The following is a 21474-nucleotide window of genomic DNA, read 5'->3' on the forward strand; positions in this document are numbered from 1 at the left end:
CACGGCAGTCCGGGGCCAGCCCCGGCTCCCAGCCGGCGCAGCGGCGCTTCCCGGCACCGCGCCCGGACGCCGAGTGTCCGTGGCGTGCACATCCCCTGCCCGGGACAGCCCACGGGACAGCGGAGGGGAAGGAGGGTGAAGGGATGCCGGGGACAGCTGGAAGCGCAGCCAGAGGCGGGCGGGGACGGGAAAGTTGGGCGAAGAGAAGGAGGGCGGTCAGAGCACTCCGCTGCCTTTCCCCCTTTCCCGGCCGCTCCGCCCGGGGTTGCCGGCGGTGTTCCCCTCCCCGAGGCGGCGAGGGGCAATGTCCTTCCAGCCGCCGCCGCCCCCGCCCCGGCCCTACCCCTCCTCCGCCCCCCTCGCACCGCCCCCCCCCCCCCCCCCGCCGGCGGAGGTGAGGCGAGGCGCAGCGCCGACTGCGGCGGCCGTACGGGAGGAGTGGGGTGGCGGGGACTGTGCGCTGCGGCCGGCTGCATCCACCGCCCAGCCCGGCGCTGGGGACAGCCATGGGGAGCAGCCGCCGCTCCAGCTGCCGCGGAGAAACTCCCCTCCGGATGTCGGCTGCGGGTGGCCTGGTCTGAGGAGGAGGAGGAGGGAGAGGAGGAAGGGCCGTAGCACCGGTGGACTGTGCAAGTTGCGCTCTGCCCTTCTTCTCCCCGGCCCGTCTCCCACCCGCGGAGCAGCATGCGGACTGGCCTCCGCGCTCCCTCAGATGTGCTCTGGCTGCCGCCGCCTTCAGTGCATCCTGCTGCTGGCAGCGCTCACCCGGGCGCTGGATGAGACGGGAGCAGGGAGATCGCTGCTGCGGTTCCGCCCGCTCCTTCATGCGGGCTTCTGCTCCGGCGGAGCTCGCACCGCCGCCGCGGAGGAGCCGGGCTGCCCTCCCACCCCGCGCCCGCCCGCCCGGGGGGCCCGCATGGCGTGCTACCTGGTCATCAGCTCCCGGCACCTCAGCAACGGGCACTACCGCGGCATCAAAGGCGTCTTCAGGGGACCGCTCTGCAAGAAGGGCGCTCGCTCGCCGGTAACTGCCACCTCCTCGCCCCCTCCCTCACTTGCCCCCCGCACGGTAGGAGCGGTGCGGGCGGATGCCCACGCTGGGGGCGGCCGGCGCGGCGCGGCTGCGGGGGGCGTGGGGCGTGGGCTCCGGCTCGGTCCCGCTCTGCGGGGCCCCGGTGTGGGCGCTGCCTCGCCGGGCGGCTCAGAAAAGTTTCTCCGTCGGCGGCTGCCTGCGAGTGGCCGCGGGGACGGGGCTGGGGGCGGTGCTGGCGCTCGGCAGTGGGGCGGGGGGGCTACGGCTTAGGCTGGGGTTATCCGTGGACCGCGTCTCGGGCTCATGCCCAGGGAGAGGTTAATTTCTGAAGCTTTGGTGAGAAGTTGGAGGCTAGTAGAGGGGAAGGCGCCGTATCGGCTCCAGGTGTCGCGTTTAGTACCTTGTCCGAGGTTTTTACGCGGAGGAGGAGGGAAGCGGTCGTCCTTGTGGACTCGTCTGCCAAAAAATGCACTTGCGAGTTTGTCTGAGGCCCTTGTGAACTACCTGTCGAGACCGACATCTAGGTAGAACACGCGTGAAGTTTGGGGCGGTCCTGCGGAGACTGCAGACCCGTCGAGCTACCCTAGACGGTGTCCGTGAGTCGCTAAAGGCGTTTCGTAGGGGCGAACGGGAGTCCTGTGCTGCCGGGGGCAGCGGGGGCCGGGGAGGCCGCCGAGCGCGGGTGCCCAGGAGGTGACGATGCCCCGCCGCCTCTCCTCCGCCTCCCCGCCGTGGTTGTGTCACCGTAACCTCCTCCGTAATCGCCACCGAACTTTCCCTGTCACCGTGCCGGGTGTGAGTGTGTGACATACGGAGGGGTACGGACCTGCCACCCGCCGAGCCGGCCTTGCACGAGTACCAGGGACACCTTGAGCACACTGGTGGGATTCCCTGGGCTTCGGCAATGCCAGGTTGTGCCCTGCAACACGCCTGCACCCTAAATCCCTTACGGGAACTAAAGTCTGCTTTCCTCTTTCTTGACTTCCAGTGACGAAAAATGACAAATATTTCACTATGCTGCCAAAATCCCTTCTGTGTTGTTCACTAGCACTGTGATAGAGCACCTGCAAGTCCTTCCCTTGTACTGCTGTGTCTGTCGTGTGCAATATAACACAACTGCGCCACAGGTATCATCGATCGGTCATTGGCTGAGCTGCGCTTGTGTTCTTTGACCCATGGAGCTGATCCACTTTGCACTTTCATGTGTGGAATGCCTTGAAATGCAGGCAACATTTACTGAGATCTTTGTTCAAAATTAGGTCAAAAGGAAAAAAGTGGGAACAAGCTTGATTGTAAATATTTCTGATTTAATAGAACTTTAACAACTGATGTTCAAGTAGTATCAGAAGCCTTGGAAGATACTACTCTCTGAATATTATGTTCCAAATCCTTCATTCTCCAATTTCTTTCCCTTTTTAACTGCCTAGTGAGTTTGCACACCACTCCTTTCCATCTAAATACTTAATGAAATAAATTTGTCTGACTCCATTAACAAATCATCATTTTAAACACAGTTCCACTAACAAATAGTCATAGTTGTGCTACCAGGTGGGAGTAATTTTTGTTAATATGTAAGTAACAGAGAAGAAGACCAATGAAAATTGATATTCCTTATTCTTTAAAGGTGTATTTTTTTAAAAGGATTTTGTTTTAAATTGAACCATCTTAGTCTTAAGCCAGCCATCTAGGGTTTAGTGGAAAAGGGAAAAAGCTATGAAGTTGAAAATTAATCTCAAGTCTCTTTCACTGTATAGAAATGCTCTTTCATGTGAGATTTCCAGAGTTTGAAAAAAGTAGCAAGGGCACTTCGTATTGCTTTTCACTAAGACAGAACATCTTGTTTCCTAAATCTGTATTACCAGGAGTTGCTGTTTTATATGTTTTGGGGCCATTTCTACAGAAAGAATTAAATTTTAGCAATCCTTAGCTTTCATTCTGAATTCTTAAGGGAATTTTTTTATTTCTCTACATATATTTATTTAAAAAAAATTCTTTGTTTTCTTTTGCCTTTTTTAGTGGCAACTCTTTGAAGCTAGTCAGGCTTTTGAGGTCATAGGCTAAGCCCTTTGGAGAGGGAGTGTTGGACAGCTCATGGGGGTAAAGGTGCATGATTATGTTTTATTAATGCTGGGTAATTGCAGCTCTGTAATTTTTCATGTGTTTGATATTTTGAATTTACTATTGGTTTATAATAGGCTATTTTCATATTTTGATACATAAGTTCAGATTTTAGGAGATAAATAAAGGATACTCAGTTGGCACAGAGGGTAATAGTTTGCAATTAAATACTGAAAGCAGTGAGTAATTTGCATGTGCCTACAATTTTTTAACTTTCCAGACTATATCCTTCTTCCTTATCAATGTGCATAAAGTTGGTAACAGTGAACAGCAAAAAACACCACTGGATACATTTTGCATTATGGATGTGGGAGTCATGCATATTGAGATTTAGTATTGACTGAGGTAGTAAAATTGGTTTTTTACTATGTTTTTTACATGAAAAATGCCCCACACAATGCAAACAAACTCTCCAACTATTGAGTTAAACTTGGGACCTCTTCTTATACTTATGAAGGAAGTCTTAGGCAAGTGGCATTTATTTGTATTCCCTGTGGTGTGCTTTTATTTAATCCCTCCTGATTATAACTTTGAAAGATACAAGTTATGTCTTGCAGTCATTTTTAAAACGTTGAATTGGAAGCAGCCTTGAAGATTTGATTTCTCATTTGTACCATTAAACAATCTTCTGTTTGTACACTATGAGTGATCTTATGCATGAGACTACCTAGCCTTTAATGGATAACACGTACCTTTCTATATTTAAAGTGTTCTGTATTAACAGACCATGAAATGTCAGTAGACTTAAGGCTATGCTTTAAGAAATGAGAACAGTGGTGAATATTTTAAATACCTTCATCAAATTTCATGGTTTTATGAACAAGGATTTTTTCAATCTGGGTGTTTATGTAGTATTTATTTAGCATACTTTGCTATTATTGTACCAGAAACAATGTGGTCCTTCTTCCTGGTATGCAGAGAGACCTTTAGCTGTAGCAGTTTGTACAAGAACAAGATACGTAGAATTACAAGGATAACACACTTTGGGTATGTAATGAATTTCTCGTGATGTTGTCATAAAATCCTTTACAATTTTTACCTTGCCTTTGCCCACTTTTACATACTGGAGAAGGGACTAGCCATGACTGTTGTGAAGTTAGTGGTGATGAATTCAGAAAGAGTGGAATTAGAAGCAGTCACCAGTGAATCCTTTATCAGTGGAGTCTGATGGAGTTACATGGGGAAGGAAATGCTGAGTTTGAACATGATGCCAACATTACTAAGGATAATGGACAGTAAGCCAATGAAGGAAGCTGCTTATTTTAAAGCACAGCTGATTCTGTGCTTTAAACTTTTATATTTTATCTGAAAAGTTATATTCAGGAGCATATTATGAGCAAATTTTCTGTCTCTGAAAATTGCTGTTTAAGGAAATTCAGTATGATACAGAGATATTACTTACACTTCAGAGTGATGATATTGCCTACATGATTTTTGAGTCATGAATAGATTACATTGATCAGTGTACTGATTTTACTTTTTGAAGTCATGATAGATAATGCTGTCATACTGGCCTACAGCCCAACCTGCTCAGAGGTTTTCTGCCATGCTTCACAAGCCTGGCAAAGCTGGCACTGAAAAGGACTTGCCTGCAAAACTTTTAATGAAACTTCCAGGATGCAGCAGAAAATGGTACTGGGAATTCAGCAGATGGCCCCCTTGCTTCTGAATCATTTCTAAGCCAAGGATGTTATTAGGGTACACTGTTCTTCCTGTGGCTTTTTAAGATAAGATATAAACAAAGTCTAGTTTACTACTCAGTATTTAAAGATCCCTTTGAATTTTGAAGGAAATAGAAGGCTCAGAAGACCCAGTGCCTTAGCCAATTTCTGACTTGGCTAATTATTTTTCTTCCGTTGTTCCCTGCAGCTTCAGCTGAATGCAGTATTTTTCATGTACTTCTCTAAGCTGTTTTCAAATAAAGCTGTCAAGCAGCTACTCCATTGCACTCTGTGCTTGCCTGAGTTCTTTGGGTTGTTGGGGGCAGGAAAGGCTTTTCTGTTACCCAGAGTTACCTTTAAAAAGCACAGCTCTCACCCCATGTCCAGAGGCTGCTCCAGCAGTTCTAATTAAGTACATTGCAGGTACTTGAAAATAATGACGGTTTAGTTGATACTGAGCCATAAGCAAGCTGTTTTAGCACTAAAGCAAATATAACCAGGACTGAGTAGCACCTTGGCACTCTCAGAAGCAGACAACAACACAAGGCACTTGGAAACTTTGAAAACTTAAGTGAGCCTGAGGACTGAGAGACTGTAAATAAAAAACAGGAGGGACACGGCATGGGCAACAGTTTCCGTCTGCCTGAGAGCAATGCTAGAAACACTGGCATAACCAAGTCTGCCACAAAGTGACAGTGTTGTGTTTGCCACCAGCCAGTGGCAAACCTGTGCCAAGCACAGTTGTCAGAAAGCAATTTAAAGGCTAGACATGGTGCATGCGTACCATGTGAAATATGGTTTAGGTGACAGCAGGTTAAAGGAGGAGCCACCATATACCTGGGTGATTACTGGAAAACCAAAAAGCTTGTGCATTTCTGACTGCAAGCAAGTCATCCTTTAGCACTGTGACTGCACTCTCAACAGCACTGAAAGCAGAGAGGAAGGGTATGCTGGAGTGTTACAAGAAAAATACATGAAAAGTAAAATTTAAGTTAGGAAATAGAGTATAAAGGGGGTGATAATAAACCAGCAAGTCTAATAAATAGTCCTACAGAAGGAAAGGGGAGAAAAACCCCAACTGCACTAAAAAAAATTTGTAGAAAGGAAAAAGGGGAGAAATCATAAAGAAGATGGAAAATTGTACTTTCACTTTTCTGTGCCAAAAGTCTCTGGCAGCTGCCTCCAGCAAAATAGGCTGCCTGCCAGGGGGGATTCTGTGCACTCTTCTGAAGGCTTGGAGCTGGCTTACAGAGGTATCTGCCTTTCACAAACCAAGGGCAGGCACTCCTGCTAACTGTTTCTGATCTCATTGATTCCTGGCACTTTGTCTCTCAGAGTGGGCTGAGTGTGTTTCCTACCAGCCCTCCTGCCTCCACTGTGCTGGAGGATATGAGCATTCCTGCAGCCCACACTCCACCTTACAGTGACCTTATTTCCTGATTTCATGGTTCCTATTATGGTGCTTTTTGTGTAGTTCTGCAACATGTGAGAGGCAGAAAGAACTTTCAAAAAAGGGAATGTGCTTTTTGCCACATTGTAGCCTTGCTGCTCATGCGCTGTATTAAACCTGGTTTTGTGGAATCTTATCACTTCTGAACAATTTTGATTCTAATTCAGTGAGTGGGTAGCAATTTGTATATAGCATTGCAATTAAATTTAATAATCTTCAACCAATTTCTTCTGGGGCCATTTCCTTCATCCACAATTAGCAATAATGTTAAACAGGTGCTTTATGTCTGACAGCACCTCTCCAGTAGTCTAATATTTTTATTGGTCCCTCAATTGAGTTCGTAAACCCAGATCAATTTCTCTGTTATTTTGCATTTGACAATGCTTGTTTGTCCATTAGTTCCAGAATTATTGCCACTACATTCATTTACATACTCACTTTCAGTTCACATGTATTTTACTCACCCAGAGTATAGCAGTTTAGTGGGTTTTCTTATTTTTAAATTTTTTTTTAATTCTGAGCTGTGTACAAATTTGAAAATGAATGTAGAGACCTGGTGATTGTGAAACAGGTGCTCCCTTGGATGGTGGTTTGAGCTGTTACCCAGGCTCTAAGCTTTAAAGGCTGTTTCTCTGCCTGTTCAGCCCCGTTTTCTGGACTCTTGCCCATGTGTGCTGTCCATGGTATGCACTTGCTTGGGTTTGCTGGGGAGGATGCTCCCATTCCTTCCTCTGTCTAAATGAATGCTTTGTTTTGACCACTTTACAATGTGGTCAATAATAAACTGAGCAACTTCATTTATGCAAATGCTTGCATGTGAGATTAGATTCCTTGAAAAGAAAACTGTGTTCCAAAAAAAAAAAAAAATTCATTATCTGAATCTACTTATTCCCTACCAATGCTTTGCAAAAGTCCCCTGTAAAAAGTACCTAAATGGAGAAGGAAAAGAAAGCTTTTAAAGGCTCGCCAGAATGTAGGCGTTTTTCCCTACTTCAGTTTTTCTAGTGGACTGTATAGCCTTTGGCTGCAAGGCTTGGGGCTTTTTAGTTTGGAGTTGTTCTTTTTTTTTTTTTTTTTTTCTTGGTGGTTTTTTTGCACTCTTTTGTTGTTGGTTTTTGTTTGTTTTGTTTGTTTGATTTGGTTGTATGTGTTTGTTTGGTTTGGGTTGGGTTGGGGTTTTTTGTTGTTTGTTTTGGTTTGGTTTTGGGTTTGGTTTTTTTTTCCATTTAGCATGAAGAACCTTTTATAAGTCTTTTTGTTATGACACAACTGATCTCTTTAGAAGACTCAATCATTACCTGCAAATGTAATTTTACTCATTTGTCCTAGGGAAAATGTTGACTTTTCTGTGGAAAAATATAGACATTCAAAATGTTTTTATCTGCCTGCTGCAGTACTTTTATTTTAAAATGTCAATGTTCTACACTGTGAGAAGTCTAGTTTTACTGCTTTATGTGTCTATCCATGAAAAACAGTGTATTGCATTTGTTACAAAACAGAGCAGGAACTGTAGACCCTCTTTTAGAGCTCAAGAGTTAGGATCTTACTATCTAAGTTTTGTACACCTACCATGATAAAAAAATGGATTAGGAACAACTTACATAAAATATAAAATTAAATTTATTATAATATCAAGTTAATGTTAAAAAGAAGTACAGATGCATGCATGTGCCTGAAGGAACCAGAGTTCCCAATGTAACATCCTGTACCATTAAAATCCAGTTTGACCCTCCCAAGAATTAAGCAGTGTTCACTGGAGAATTAGCCATTTTGTAAACTATGTGCAGTCAGCAGTCTATGCCTATAAACATATCTGAATAGCAATAAGAAGATTCTTTAAAACTTTTCAGCATCCACACTGACAGTTTTGAGCACTGTATTTTGAAGATTTCAACCTGCTTTGCTCTTAGCCTTTGAACCTTCCAAACTCTGAATGAAGAGTACTAAAATGATTTGATTTATGTTGATAATCTGCACAGGTGATATGGCAATATTAGAGCCAGATATCTAAAGTTCAGTCCTGGATTTCTGTATTTTGTGTGGGCACACATCACTGCTTGTCTTGTACAATCAACTGCAGGGCTCAAGTATCAAGATTAGTCATGGGGTAGGTACACATACCTGAAGATGCTCTTCACTGTGCAGAATGTATTGTTCTGTGCCCAGTCAAAAGGCACTTTAAGGACATTTTTTTCTTTATGCTTTTTTTTTTTAATGCTAGACTAAATTTATGTGCATACTAGATAAAATGTAAACACCATCAAAATTTTGTCCCAGTTTCATAGTTATGCATAATGATAATTGGCAAGCTGGTTCAAGTAAAGAAATAAAACTATTACTGGGAGATTGCATGCAGTTCTGAAACAATTCATACATTAATCAACTCTAGTTGATATCAATTTTTCAATTGATGTTTTCCTTGGAAAACATTCTAAAAAAGATTTAGTGCTTTTGTGTCAACAGATATATTCTATCAATATTCTGCTCAGACTGAACTGGAGAGCTGTATTTGGTGTCTTTGAGAACATTCTCAGTTGTAATCAGCTGTAAATCTGCAGCCCTCATTTCCAGCTTATACTGCGACATGTGAGGAAGGCTTGGGAAACTAGATTAGAAAGTGTAAGAAGAGAGTTCCCTAAAATACACCCTTCCTTTGATAGCAAAATATTTGGTAGATTATATTTTTGGGGTTAAAATTATAAATGAAATCTGTATGAATACTATGATCAGAGGGTCTGCTAGAAATGCAAATTCTTATCATTATTAAGGTGTTCTGAATATTTTTTTCAAAGAAAAGTTTTCATATTCAGATATTTATAGCTCTAATTTTATTAGCCTTTGTGGGTTCCAGAAATAACCAATTCATCTAAACCAATCTTCATTTTTATGTGCTAATCATTACATTTTTCACTTTAAGTATGACTTCTGTGAGGTGTGTAAGCTCTGACCACGGATTTTATTGGGAGATCTAAGAAGAAGCAGAATGTGTGTATTTATGCCACCCTTTGTTAGACACTGAAAAACTGAGTTATGATCTTGATGTATTGAGCCTGCCCTTGGGCCCTTGTCTTTGCAAGAAGCTTATGGTGATGCACTGCAGGTAGACTCTGCAGGATTGCTTGGTGAATGTTGTGGTCTAAATGCTGGCTAAAGTGAGTGGTCGGTGGGCTGGATGATAACAAGGATTCCTCAGCCTGGGAAAGGCTCTGCTTACTTCCAGCTGCTGCTCTGATGGCTCCTCTGTGCTGGGAGGGATTACGGTGTAGGAACATGATATCCAGGATTCCCACAACCCACATGGCCACAGGTCTGTGGCAAACAGCAGCTGAGGCATAGAGGTATCTCGATACGGGGAGTGGCTGCCTAATCTGATGGACACAGATCAGAAACTGTCACACAGCTATTGAGGACTAGTTCAGGAAAAGAAACTAAAAAACGTAATTGTGTAGGTCCTGGTAGGAAACAATCTCACAAGGTGATGTGCATGCAAGTAGTTTGTGTGTACCAAATAATAAATAAGCATCCCATAAATGTCACTGAATACATACGCAGCTTCTCCAAGCTGCCTGAATGCTTAACTGCTGTCCTTACAAAGCCATGCTACTGCTCTTCCTGTATAGAAGTCCAAGGCTGCTTTGTTGCATACATCTACAGGATGGACACTGGCATTTTTTCCCTTCTGTAATGTTTCAATATACACTTACTTCCCTTTAAAGAGAAGATAGCAAAACCCATATGAAAAAATAGTTTAGTCAGACAAATGAAGAAAAATCAGGTTGGTACTACATAAAAATATTTCAATTTTCATTTGAATGATAAATACATCCTTGGCTATTAAATACAGAAAAGAGGCAATATAAGGAACAATGTTGGAGACACTGTTTATTCACAAATAAACATCACTTTTAAAAAGTTATTTTTCTGGGAGTGAGTGATAAATTTTTGTGATGACTAATAACAGAAAAATCACAGATTTGTGTTCTTTGATGCAGATGTATTCATATCCTATAAACCAAAAATTACATTGAAATCAGTATTGAATATGTAAACTTACTGATTTTACACTTTGTTCATCTTCTGCTATTTATAACCAGTGTATAAAGACCTATTTATAACCAGTGTATTCTATACCATGTGCAACAGGAGATTCTTATTGTGTATATATACTGCACAATAGACATGTTTTATTGCTTAGCATTATAATAAGCATCTTTTATAAGTTAAACTTAAAAAATACAGACCCAATATTGTGGTTATTTATCTCAAAAGTAAACCCTTCCTGAAAAATAAACAAAAAATGGCCTTCAAATTTATTCCCTAGAGGACATGTCTTATTTGAAAATGATAACACTTGGTGGATAAAGGTACGCCTTTCACTTTGGCTGCATTAATAAATCTGTGCACTGGGCTTTTTATTATATAAAGAAGATATGATGACCTGAAATAGAGGGTTGTATCCATATGCCATGTTATTGCTTTTAATGGGGACAGGATAATAAATAATAATAAAATAAATTCATTGGGTTCTTTTTTTCTCTTGACAGCTATCTGCTGTTTATATTGTTATTTCTTCACCTTACAGAATCACTGAAGTTGCAGGTGATTGAATTTTATATCTATGGGTTGCGGAATCAGCCTTTAAATATTTATGTTGATTTGCATATATGACAGCTTTCATCAGTAAAGACCATTATTAATAGCAAGTTGGAAGAGGTTAGAAAATTCCTTTCCTTGAAAGGGATTTAAACAAGTTTACAGAATGACTTAACAGAGCTTGCATAATCTTCATAGTCAAAACCAAAGGCAGAAAAATGTGCTTAAAATCTACAGCAAAAATGTTTGTCTCCATCGTGTATTCTTGAAGACTTGCTCTTTAAGCTATAGCAAATGAGGATTACTGATTATGTACACTTAGAAATATTCCAGTAGAAAATAGTTTTCAAGGCCTTTCCTTTTAAATCTGGAGTTCATCTGTAAACTTCAGTAATAAGGAAAACTTCAGTTTTCCTCCACTGAAATACTGTTCCTTATCCCAAACATTTCCAAAACACATCTTCTAGTAATATTTTTTCCTCATGTTCTGACTAGCACTGTTTGAAGAACAAAATTATGATTTAAAAAGTTCTTGAAATATGAAATTTAAAAAATATTTTAACTACTGTGATTTATTATTTTACCAGGCAGTACAATAACCTTCATTAAAAAAAAAAAAAAAAAAAAAAAAAAAAATCCCAAACTCAGCAACCCCAAGCTATCCCAAACCATTCTACCAAGCATAGCAAAATAATCAGCATGTGAGATCACCATGAATTGATGAATCACTGACAGCCTTTCTTCCTATGTCTGCTCAAGTAAAGTTCAGATCTTGACCTTCTGCTTGCCTGGGAGCCATTATAGAAATCCTAATGAGCTTCCTGATGGTCTTTTAAGAGTAATAACTGATTAAGTAATTGTAGCACCTTATGCTGAAGTGTTTTAAATACTCAAAGACTTCTGAGCCTCTTCCTACAGAAAAAGGCATGCCTGCTCAAGTTCTATGATTCAAAAGAAATTGTTCCTTTTTATCATTGTAAGGTACTTCTCTATGTTTATTCTTCTAACCTCTGGCTAATAAGGATGGTGACTGCAGGCATTAGGCATTAAAAAGCCTTAAAAAGATTGATGCTTCTGATTACAGCATACTGTAGGATAAATTGTAGAGTTCAAGTCTCTCACAGAGTTAAAAAAGGTATGTGGTATCTGAAGAAACATAAAGGTGTCAATTTTCTACTTGATGGTACTAATATATTTTGATAAGATCTGCATATTAAGAACGAGCCCTCAAATACAGTGATTTAGTACTGAAATTGTACACTACTTCACAGTGAGGAGAACAAACAACAAAAATGTGAATCCTTGCCTCTGCTCTGAAGGACAGTGAACAAAGACTTGTAGGCATTACAGCTGGCAGGCGTGGAGAGAATTTGGTTTTCAGAAGTGACTGGTGAGAGGAGCGGAAGGGGGACAGTAAATGTGACAGGGAGGTTAATTGCAAAGTAAATGAGTTTGCTACAGAAAGCACTGAGGCTCAGATCCTCAAAGGCAGTGTGTATGCATTAGTAAACAAGACCAGGGACTGTGCCAGGCATTGGAGCTTAATCAGCTAAACAATGAAATTGTGAGTGTTGTTTCCAGTATGTTTGTGCTGTTCAACAAGTAGCACCGCCCCAAACATTTCTTGGAGAGAGTTTGGGAACGAGGATAGGGCAGAAACATTAACATCTCTGCAGTTTCAGTTCCAAGAGAGTTTAATAGCACTGATGAGCTGCTCAGTGACAGGTAAAAGCCTCCTTTTTTTATCTGGCTTTGAAATCCTACCCATGTATGGAACTGCAAACCACCTGCAGGGCAAACCTCTCAGACATTGTTGTTCCCAAAACTGTAACTGCATTGAGAGAATGGTGGGTGTCATAAGTCAAAATTGTATTGGGAAGCATTTTGGAAAAAACCAGAATTGATGGCACCACTAGTGCTTGAGCCTATGTCTGGGCCCTGTTCAGTTACCAGAATAAGTGCAGCCTGGGCTCCAGCTCCATCAAGCTCTGCCAAAAATAGGACAGTATCGGTGTTGGGACTTCTGAAGATTGAAGGGTAGTGGCTGGATCTCCTGACAGCAGTCTGGTGGTTGGATCAAATGAAGTGGGTGGATTTCCTCACAAATCCCATTACAAATCTGTGTCGTGCTCCTGACAGGAGGATTACCAATAAATGTGATAACGCATATGCTGACTGGAGGAACGAAAGTTCAGCTTTACCATTCAAACAGCAAACTTCAAAGACAAAGAGCAGATGAGAAACTATTGGTGAATCATAATGAGCTTCTTGGAGTACCTTCTGTAGTTTCTGCAAGAATTTTTAAAATTTGCAGGAAGCAGACATGCACAGCGGCTGTTCAGGGTAGAATTTTAGCTTGCGTAAATCAATCTGTTAAATTGATTGCATTTTCTAAGGCTGTTTTATGCCAGAAGGATTTGGTCCTCAGATTTTATTTAGATTTTGTTTAGCAAGTAATGTGGCTAAAGTTAGTGAATACTAGTTGCTAGGACCTCCAGGGTGGAAGTATCACTGTGATTCAGTCACAGAATTTCAATTAGAGGGAAAATTCAACTGTGCTCCAAATATAAAACTTTGTATATTTTTGCTGGACTCTATAAAGTGGCTCTCTTTTCTGTATTACCGAAACACAAACAATGCTGGTTAAATACAAACCATACTGCTATAGCAAAGGTATTCAAGCAGTTAACATATTTTTCTTTAGGGAGCACATCTTTGATTTGCACACCTCCCTGAGATAACACACACAGTTTGACTCAGAACTTGCTGCCACATTCCTTAGCCTCATAGCAGGTAGGTGTTCATTAAGAAGGACAATTATGAGTTATTCACTGTGGGATAGTGTTATACTAGATATTTTAGAGACTCATCATAGTAACATTGGGGCCACTTAATTTTAGGATCCAGATTTCTGGTTGAAATAAACCAGATCTTAGTAAAATACACACAAAAAAATCACTTTTTATCTTTCCAGAAGAAAAAAAGCTCCTCAGAAATCAGTTGCAACTTTTGCTGGATTACAAATGTACAGCAGTGTATCTTTGATATGTGAATTAGTGATCAGAATTTATATCTCAATATTAGCTAATATTAATCCTAATCTAGTATTATCTTAATACCTTAATATTAAACTAATATCCAGTTCTCTGCTGTTACAATTTTTGTGTCTGAGTAAGTGACTAGGCTAGTTAACCAGTTAAGCTCAGCTGTTGGCCTAGTGAAGTGATTAGTTTCTTATGAATGATAAGTGTCATTTTCAGGTTTCATTTGAAATCTAATGCATTATCCTTTATTAATATAAAATGGATTTTCTGAATTTGTATGTTTAGCTGCCCTGTTAGGGGTTGCTGTTTGTTTATTTTCCTTTAATTACAGTGTTGCAATGCTGTTAATTTCCTCTAAGATAATATGTACCAGAAGCTTGCCAACAGTCATTACCTGTAAGGCTGTTTGAGGAGGAATCCTGACCTTTAATGGCTTCAGAGGGATCCTGTCCTCTGATAAAACAGGAGGGCTGGCATTTATTTCCACATAAGATGTGTTTCTTCACAGCACTAGAGAGTCACTGTGCTGATTCAGTCCTGCAGGTGAGTGCACAGGAGGGAATCTTTGGGAATCTGTGTGACTGCAGGTCACTGGGTGCTGGGAAGCTTTTGAGGTTGATGCTTTGCTGGACAAAAGGGATTCACCTCTGGGAGGTCTTATTGCTGTCATGTTATTGATGGCACCAATCAGCCAGTGAGAGATCTAGTTGCCTTGGTCTACTACCTGAAGGTGGTAAATATTTCCATTGTGATTCTAAGTCCAGGAAAAATGACATCTGTGGGTATGCCAAAGGGCTTTGGAGACTGTTTCAGTTTCTCCGACTGGGTAGATTTATATGATGACTTTCTGCTGGCCCATCTCTTGGTACATCTTCTAGCAGAGTTACACATGAGCACTGTGGTGCCAACAAGGCAGTGCTCTTTGTCCAAAAGTTCAGGAGGAAACCAGTGTGAGAATAATGAGGATGGAATGGTGAAGGGCTCGGTTGCTCCTCCTGCCAGAGATACACTTGGAGTTCATCATGGTTCAGCAGCCAGGAGTGATATGAAGAACTGCCTTGGACAGGTGAAAGGCAAAAAAAAAAGGGAAGCAAAATAAGAGGTAACATACTTTTTTCCCCATTGGTTTAGTTTTCATAATACTAGCAAGCTGGAGAAAAAGTATGCATCCATGGCCGAAGGTCTGCAACATGATAGCAGATCTAAAATAATTGACACAAAGAAGTAAAAGCTTCCAAAAGCAGAATTTTGGCAATTTCGAATGAGGATATTTTTGCTCTCCCTGTAGCTGGTTAATGAGTTAGTCCACAACTGCAGCTGGAAATCAAGTCAGCTCTTTCACTGTGAAATTTAGCCTTCTGGCACTGGTTTAATCCCACTCCTAAAGCAACTGAAACACAGATATAGATTATATAGGATTTTAGTTAATTTATGTGTACTTTGTGTGTATGTATAGGTTACATGCAATGTGATGGAAGTAGGGCTGGTTTTAGTATCCAGATGGGTGAACTGCCTTCCCTGCATGACTGTATTTCCAGTGTTTTTATTAGTGTGTGTAAACTATAAACTGTTGCTTTTTTATCACTGTGAGTGTGTTTATCACAAACTACATGTTGAAAAAATGCAGCTTTTGTCAGGGGAAAAAGAAGAGTTTGCCTCTTCAGGTATGGTGCTGAGAATGGTTTTGACTAAAGGAGGGAATGAATCAATATCTTTTCTAGTTGCAGGACCACACCTTTTCATGGCAGGTATGTCCCTAGGAAGTGTGGTTTTTAGGCAGGCATGTGCAATAATTTATGTCTGAGCCATTTGTTAATATTGGCAAAGTGTCATGGGTGCTCAAGTGCTGACAGCAGGCTGGGGACAAGACACAGCAGCAGGTCGCTGCTTCATCCCTGCACTGAGGGCTGGCATTTTACACAGCAAGGGGTCAGAAAGGTACATTATTTACCCTGTAACCTCTACAGGAGTGAATCTGTGCTTCTCTGAGCTCTTTCAAGGAGTTTTACTGAGTTTGACTTCCACGATTTTCAGCAAAATCTCTTGAAAAAAATGTTTATAGAGAATCTTGGCTCCCATGCAATTACTCTGCCATATGCAATGGCACATCTTACTCATTCTGTGAACATTTTATGTTCCCAAGGGGATTTAAGAGTAAATACAATCACAAGTAAAAACTTAAAATATCAAATTAATTTTGTGTTATATACACAGAGTGATGGATATTGTCAGATCAGGGCTTGATCCTGCATATGTTGAAGTTGAGAAGATTTCTTGGTGTTATTTTGGTTTATGATTGGCACATAAAGGTCTTGATTTTTTTTCTAGTTGTATAAAACCCCATGTTATTAAATAAATATAGGCATAGCATATTAACAAAAAACAATGGCAAATGAGGAATGCTTCAAGTTCCTCCATAAAGAACACAATACAAAATTTGTCACAATGTTTTTTATTTTCATGGAGAAAAAATACATTTGCAATCCTATAATTATGTTCTGAAACAAATTCAGTCAGATTACTTTCGGGTCATTATATTATCTGTGTTAGAAAGTGGTAATTGGGGATTACTGAGTTTCTATCAGGTTTGGCTTAACAGCAAACAAGGTTAACATAAGTGGTTGTATAGCTGAGTTAATTTTAAATGATCTTTTGGGCTGAGATATTAAGGCTGAAATGCCTTTAAAGGAAGCTAAATGGGGCTTGTGTTTTGAATGTGATCTGATGTATAATTAGATTTCTCCTACAGAAAGGTTAGAAGCTATAATCCAATGTTCAGAATCAACAGCAGAACTGTGTCTTTTTAAATTTAGAAATGTATAAAACTTAATACAAGTTGATTTCAAAGATTTGCATGCATGTAAATGTGAGGTTATTGGAAGGTACTGGATTTAAAACATGGAAAATTTGGGATTATGCAAGATATTGTAAGTGATGTGAGTTTTTACTCTGGATGGTTGGGCTATTAAAGAGTGTGTGTTTTGGCAGTTGGCATTGTTAGCACACCAAACATTATCCATAGCAGTGCTTTTAAAGACTGCTGTGCCTTTGCTAATATTTTGTCATTTTTGAAAACTGAACAAGCTTAACACACTGCAGAGGTTGGTTAATTAATTTATTGAGAGTTTTTGGGACCAATAACTATTTATCTCTATCCTTAATAAACAGATTTTTGTAACTACTTTTTTTTTTTTTTTTTTCCTTTTTGTTCTCTCAAAAGAAGGAAATGATGGCAGTTCTAGCTCAAAATTTAGGCCATCTTCTTTTGGCTGATTGTTGAAATAGGGTTGCTGTGTTTTCTCATGAAGAGAGAACAATGTCTTTTTCACATGTACTCTTCCCATGCTAAGTCAGCTTGAATTAAAGTTGCTGAATGTTCTATGGCAGAAAGAGCTTTGAACCTAAATTTCATTTTAGCTTTTCTTACTGCAGTGTGAGGATAGGAGTAGGACATGTAGTGTTTACACAGAATACGAGAAATCTTGTGGACATTTGGCCACCTTCCTTTCCCTCTGTATTTATGCAGCAATATGGTAAAAATACATTCAGCAAGCATGGAAAAGGGAAAGTCAGAAGAAAGGGAAGGTTCCAGTGAATGCTGTATGAAGGAATTGTGTCCATATGTCTCCCTGGTTGCTCTTGGGAAGCTCCAATGTGCTTTGGTCTTTGTGCTTGCTGTGGGCTGGGTCAGTGCAGAGTGTATACCCACAGCCAGTGACTGACAGAGAAGGGCCAAGAGCAGAAGGTGAGGAAAGGAAGGCACAAGGAGGCAAAGATGACCGTGTCCCCTTCCCAAGAGCACCTGTGCAGACAGGACTGCACAATGCAGCAGCAGCAGTAGTTGGGAAGCTCATCCATTAATCTTGAAGGGATGTAAGAAGCAAATGGAGGCAGCTGTTTGCTTCCTGTTAATGAACTGCTTGCAGAAAGTAAAGGGACATTGTGCGTGTAGGCACTTAACATGATCCAGTTTCTAAGACACAATATCTAAATACTTCTGATGTCTTTACAAGATATAAAAATAAAGTACATTTTCACTAAAGCTACAGAAGATGTGATCTAGTATTCTCCTGATAAAATATGATACTGTTACTGGAGAGGGAAGGAATGTGTGTGGGAAAATTAATGTTTAAATTAAAAATGTATATTACATTTCTATACATTCATTTAATGTTAATATTAACAAGACTAAAAATTTATCATATTAATATTATGAGAACAGTGTCAGTAATTTTTGCCTGTGTCCAGTGGTAGCTTATCTGTGCTTCACTTGACACATCTTGGCTCTGAAAATTTTAATGAGATTTCTTCCTTTTCCAGTCAGTGAAACACCTTGACTGGCTAAATGTCTAGCTGGTACTTCACTTCTGAAAAAAATAATAATACATCAACCTTAATGAAGGAGAAAATTCTGGCAGAACTTGGGTGTTAGTCACCTGTATTAAACTCAGGATAATCTAAAAATGGCAGGCCACTGATCCTGTCATTTATTATTTGAAATAACTATATTGTGAGCAGTCAAACCAACTGTTTTGAGTTTACAAGGTGAGGTGCAGTTCCAGGCTGGAGCCTTTCAGCACAGGTCCCTCAGCCTGGGGCTGTCCTTGATCTCAGAAGTTGCAGTTGCAGGTGGGATTCACTTGTGCAGGTACATTTAACAGGGAGTGTCTTTGAGCAGCTTGCTGGGTGAGATCATATGGAGGGGTAGCATGTGGTTGTTCCTGACCATATAGGAATCATTTTATGTTATTTAAAAAAAATCTGCTCCCTCTTAATCAGTGGACAAAAGATAAAGTAGTTAGATTACGTAGTGTTTGCATGAGAATAAGTGAATGGTTTTATAAAATGTACCTTTTTTTTTTTTTTTTTTTATGATAGGCTATACTTCTTCACCAAAACAGTAAAAAAAAGGGAGTAAGTATTAATGGGCATTACTACATGTAAATGGATTGTTCATATAATGCTACATGACACCTATCCTGGAAATGAAAGGACGGGGGTATATTTTCTAGCCTTATATCCTTAATTCTGTCATTTATAATGATAGGAAAGGTAATGAAAACTACTTCTTGTAGACAGCTCACAAAAATGATAAGTGAGAACAAATAGGTGACACATTGGAAAGAAGAATTCCTGGTAGTTAGAGATGACAGAGGAGGTCTTATGTGCACTATCTATTGTGGTTCTATGCCTGCCTCCTGGATAACTTTAGCAATTCAATTAACCAGTATGAGTCTGTGTTTCATCATCTATAAAAGGTAGATATACTTACCCACCTCACAGCATCTTTATAATTGATTTTTATAAAGTGCTTTGTGATTCTCAGATGAAAGGCTCTATACTAGTGTCAAGTATTATTATTGCTACTAGTAATAGTAACAGTACTTGTAATTTATACTACTCTTGCCTGTTCATGATGCTTTAAGTAATGCATTCCTGCAGTGCCTCTGTGAATTAGGTACATGTGTGCTTCTAGAGATGAAGAAATTAAGCAATCATTATCTAGCTTTCCCATTTTCATAGTGTTCCTAAGATTTTGAAAAAAAAAAAAAAGGTGAAAAAATCCTAAAGTATAAACATCTGTGTGATGCTTAGTGCACTTGTGGGAAGCTGTAGATTAGGTTTGGGATTTGGTCAGTTAGAAGGACACAAAACACACTGCTCACAATTTCTGGCAAGTTTTTTAACCACTGAAGTCCATAAAAGCTTTCCTTCTCTTCCTGTGTTTCTGAATTCCAAAGCATAGTCATGTTTCAAAGGCAGGCTCGATGGAACTCTGAGCAACCTGGTCTGCTGAAAGGTGACCCTGTCCAAGGCAGAGGCATTGGGACTAGATGATCTTTAATGTTCCATCTGACCCAGGCTGATCTGATTCTATGAGTCTATGTTTCTGTGTGTTTATCATGCTCCCACCAAGCCTGTGCTTCCAGACACTTTCAAGAAATGGTGCCTGGTTTGGCAAATGTGGGGAGCTCAGCCAAAGGGTCAGTGTTGGTTGATAGGGAGTCCTGGGCATGTTCAGAACTCTTGGCAATGCTCTTAGATAATCCTGAAGTTCAAACACATTTTTGCTATCTCCAGGCTTAAGATTGATCAGGAGATTTTGGACTGTCTTCTGATTGAAAGGCTTAAAATCCATTGAATTCTGTTTTAGATACCTAATACTTTGGGTGGCGGTTAGGATTTTTGTTTTGTTTTGTTTTAACTTCACTAAATCTGTCTTTTAGTAATCTTCTGAGATTTTAGATTTTTTTTTTTCTAAATGTACACTTTTCTTTAATCTGTGATAACTTGGAAAACTGGATCAAATACCACAGTAAAAAAATACTTGCCCTTGGTTCCATTGCTGTCTTTGCTGTGGGCTCAGCAGCTACAGATGTCATTGCATCTGGACGTGCTGTCTTCAAAAGCAGCTAATTTCTGAGATGGTAAATGGTCTTTGATTCACAGCAGCAATGGGCTTTGAGGCTCAGGCATTCTTCCAATGTTCAGCAGGTGTCTAAATGTCACTTACTGGAATTAAGATATATCTATTGCTGCACACAGGCAGAGATGATATGAATGTATGGTGTGGACTCAGGCAGCAAGCCACAGTTTTAATGCATTTCAGATATAACAGGTATAATCAAACATAAACTCTGTTCAATTTATGTGGATATAGCATGATTATACTGACACACCACACCGGGTGTGAAGTATTATGGTCTGTGAGACTCTTTTAAGCAAAGAATCAGGATATGTGATCTGCTCTTGAAAAGCCTTTTCCTAAGGCTTCACAGGAGGAGAGCTGCAGTGTGATCCCGGGCTACAGCTTATGGCTTTATCCCATGGCTGCCTCTGAGGACTGCACTGAACTGTCCCTTGCTATGGATGTCCTCCAGTGAGTTTCTACTTGAAACAGAATGAGGTATAAATAGTTTTCAATGCAAATAACTTTCAAGGTTTTGGTTTTTTTTGCAATCAAAAACTGAAATCAGATTTATCAATTATGGCTGCTGTGATCCAGGAGACCAGTTGCAGCTCAGGATCATGTATTTAGGATATACGTGATTTGGGGAGTGGGGAAAACTTGGCTTTGAAAACAAAAGTTCAATAGTTATTTATATGCAGACAGTCTCAATGAATCATTTATGTAGCACATTTGTAAATGAGAGCTAAATGGGACTCAGTGGTTTGTAATGAAAAGTAGATACCCAGAAACATCTCATTTTTTAAGTATTGCATTCCCAGGTCATCTCTAATTAGAGCTTTGGAAATCTGGAAGTAAATATTTCTTCTTTGTGTCCTAAACAATAAAGGTTATCAATAGCAGCAGGCTGCTGAAGTCAGCGCATATGGCAAGAATGCTTTTCATGGAAACAGTAATGGGTAAAAACAGACTAAGTTTGAAATTCAGTGCAGGCACTGAATCTCACTGCCTGAGAGGTGAGCTGTTTAGAGACCTCTGTGTTGCTCATGATGGTGAAAAACTGGAAAATGACTAATCACGGAGCAGATTAAATGCACAATACTCAGGCTTTCTGTGTGTCTCTGAGACAGTCTTCTTGCTTTCTGCAGACTGGCAGGTACAGGGTT

At 40.5% G+C, this 21474-nt stretch overlaps 1 protein-coding gene across 1 annotated transcript in view; it reads left to right on the forward strand.

Annotated features, from left to right (window-relative positions):
- Positions 1-712: 712 nt before the first annotated feature.
- Positions 713-21474, forward strand: part of ZNF804B (zinc finger protein 804B) — a 225308-nt gene continuing 204546 nt past the window's right edge. The window contains exon 1 of the mRNA XM_053950034.1: positions 713-1069. Within this exon, the coding sequence (XP_053806009.1) occupies positions 713-1069 (357 nt within the window). The remainder of the gene's footprint in view (positions 1070-21474) is intronic.

This window comes from Vidua chalybeata, chromosome 1 (genome assembly GCF_026979565.1).
Source record: "Vidua chalybeata isolate OUT-0048 chromosome 1, bVidCha1 merged haplotype, whole genome shotgun sequence".
Classification (NCBI taxonomy): Eukaryota; Metazoa; Chordata; class Aves; order Passeriformes; family Viduidae; genus Vidua; species Vidua chalybeata.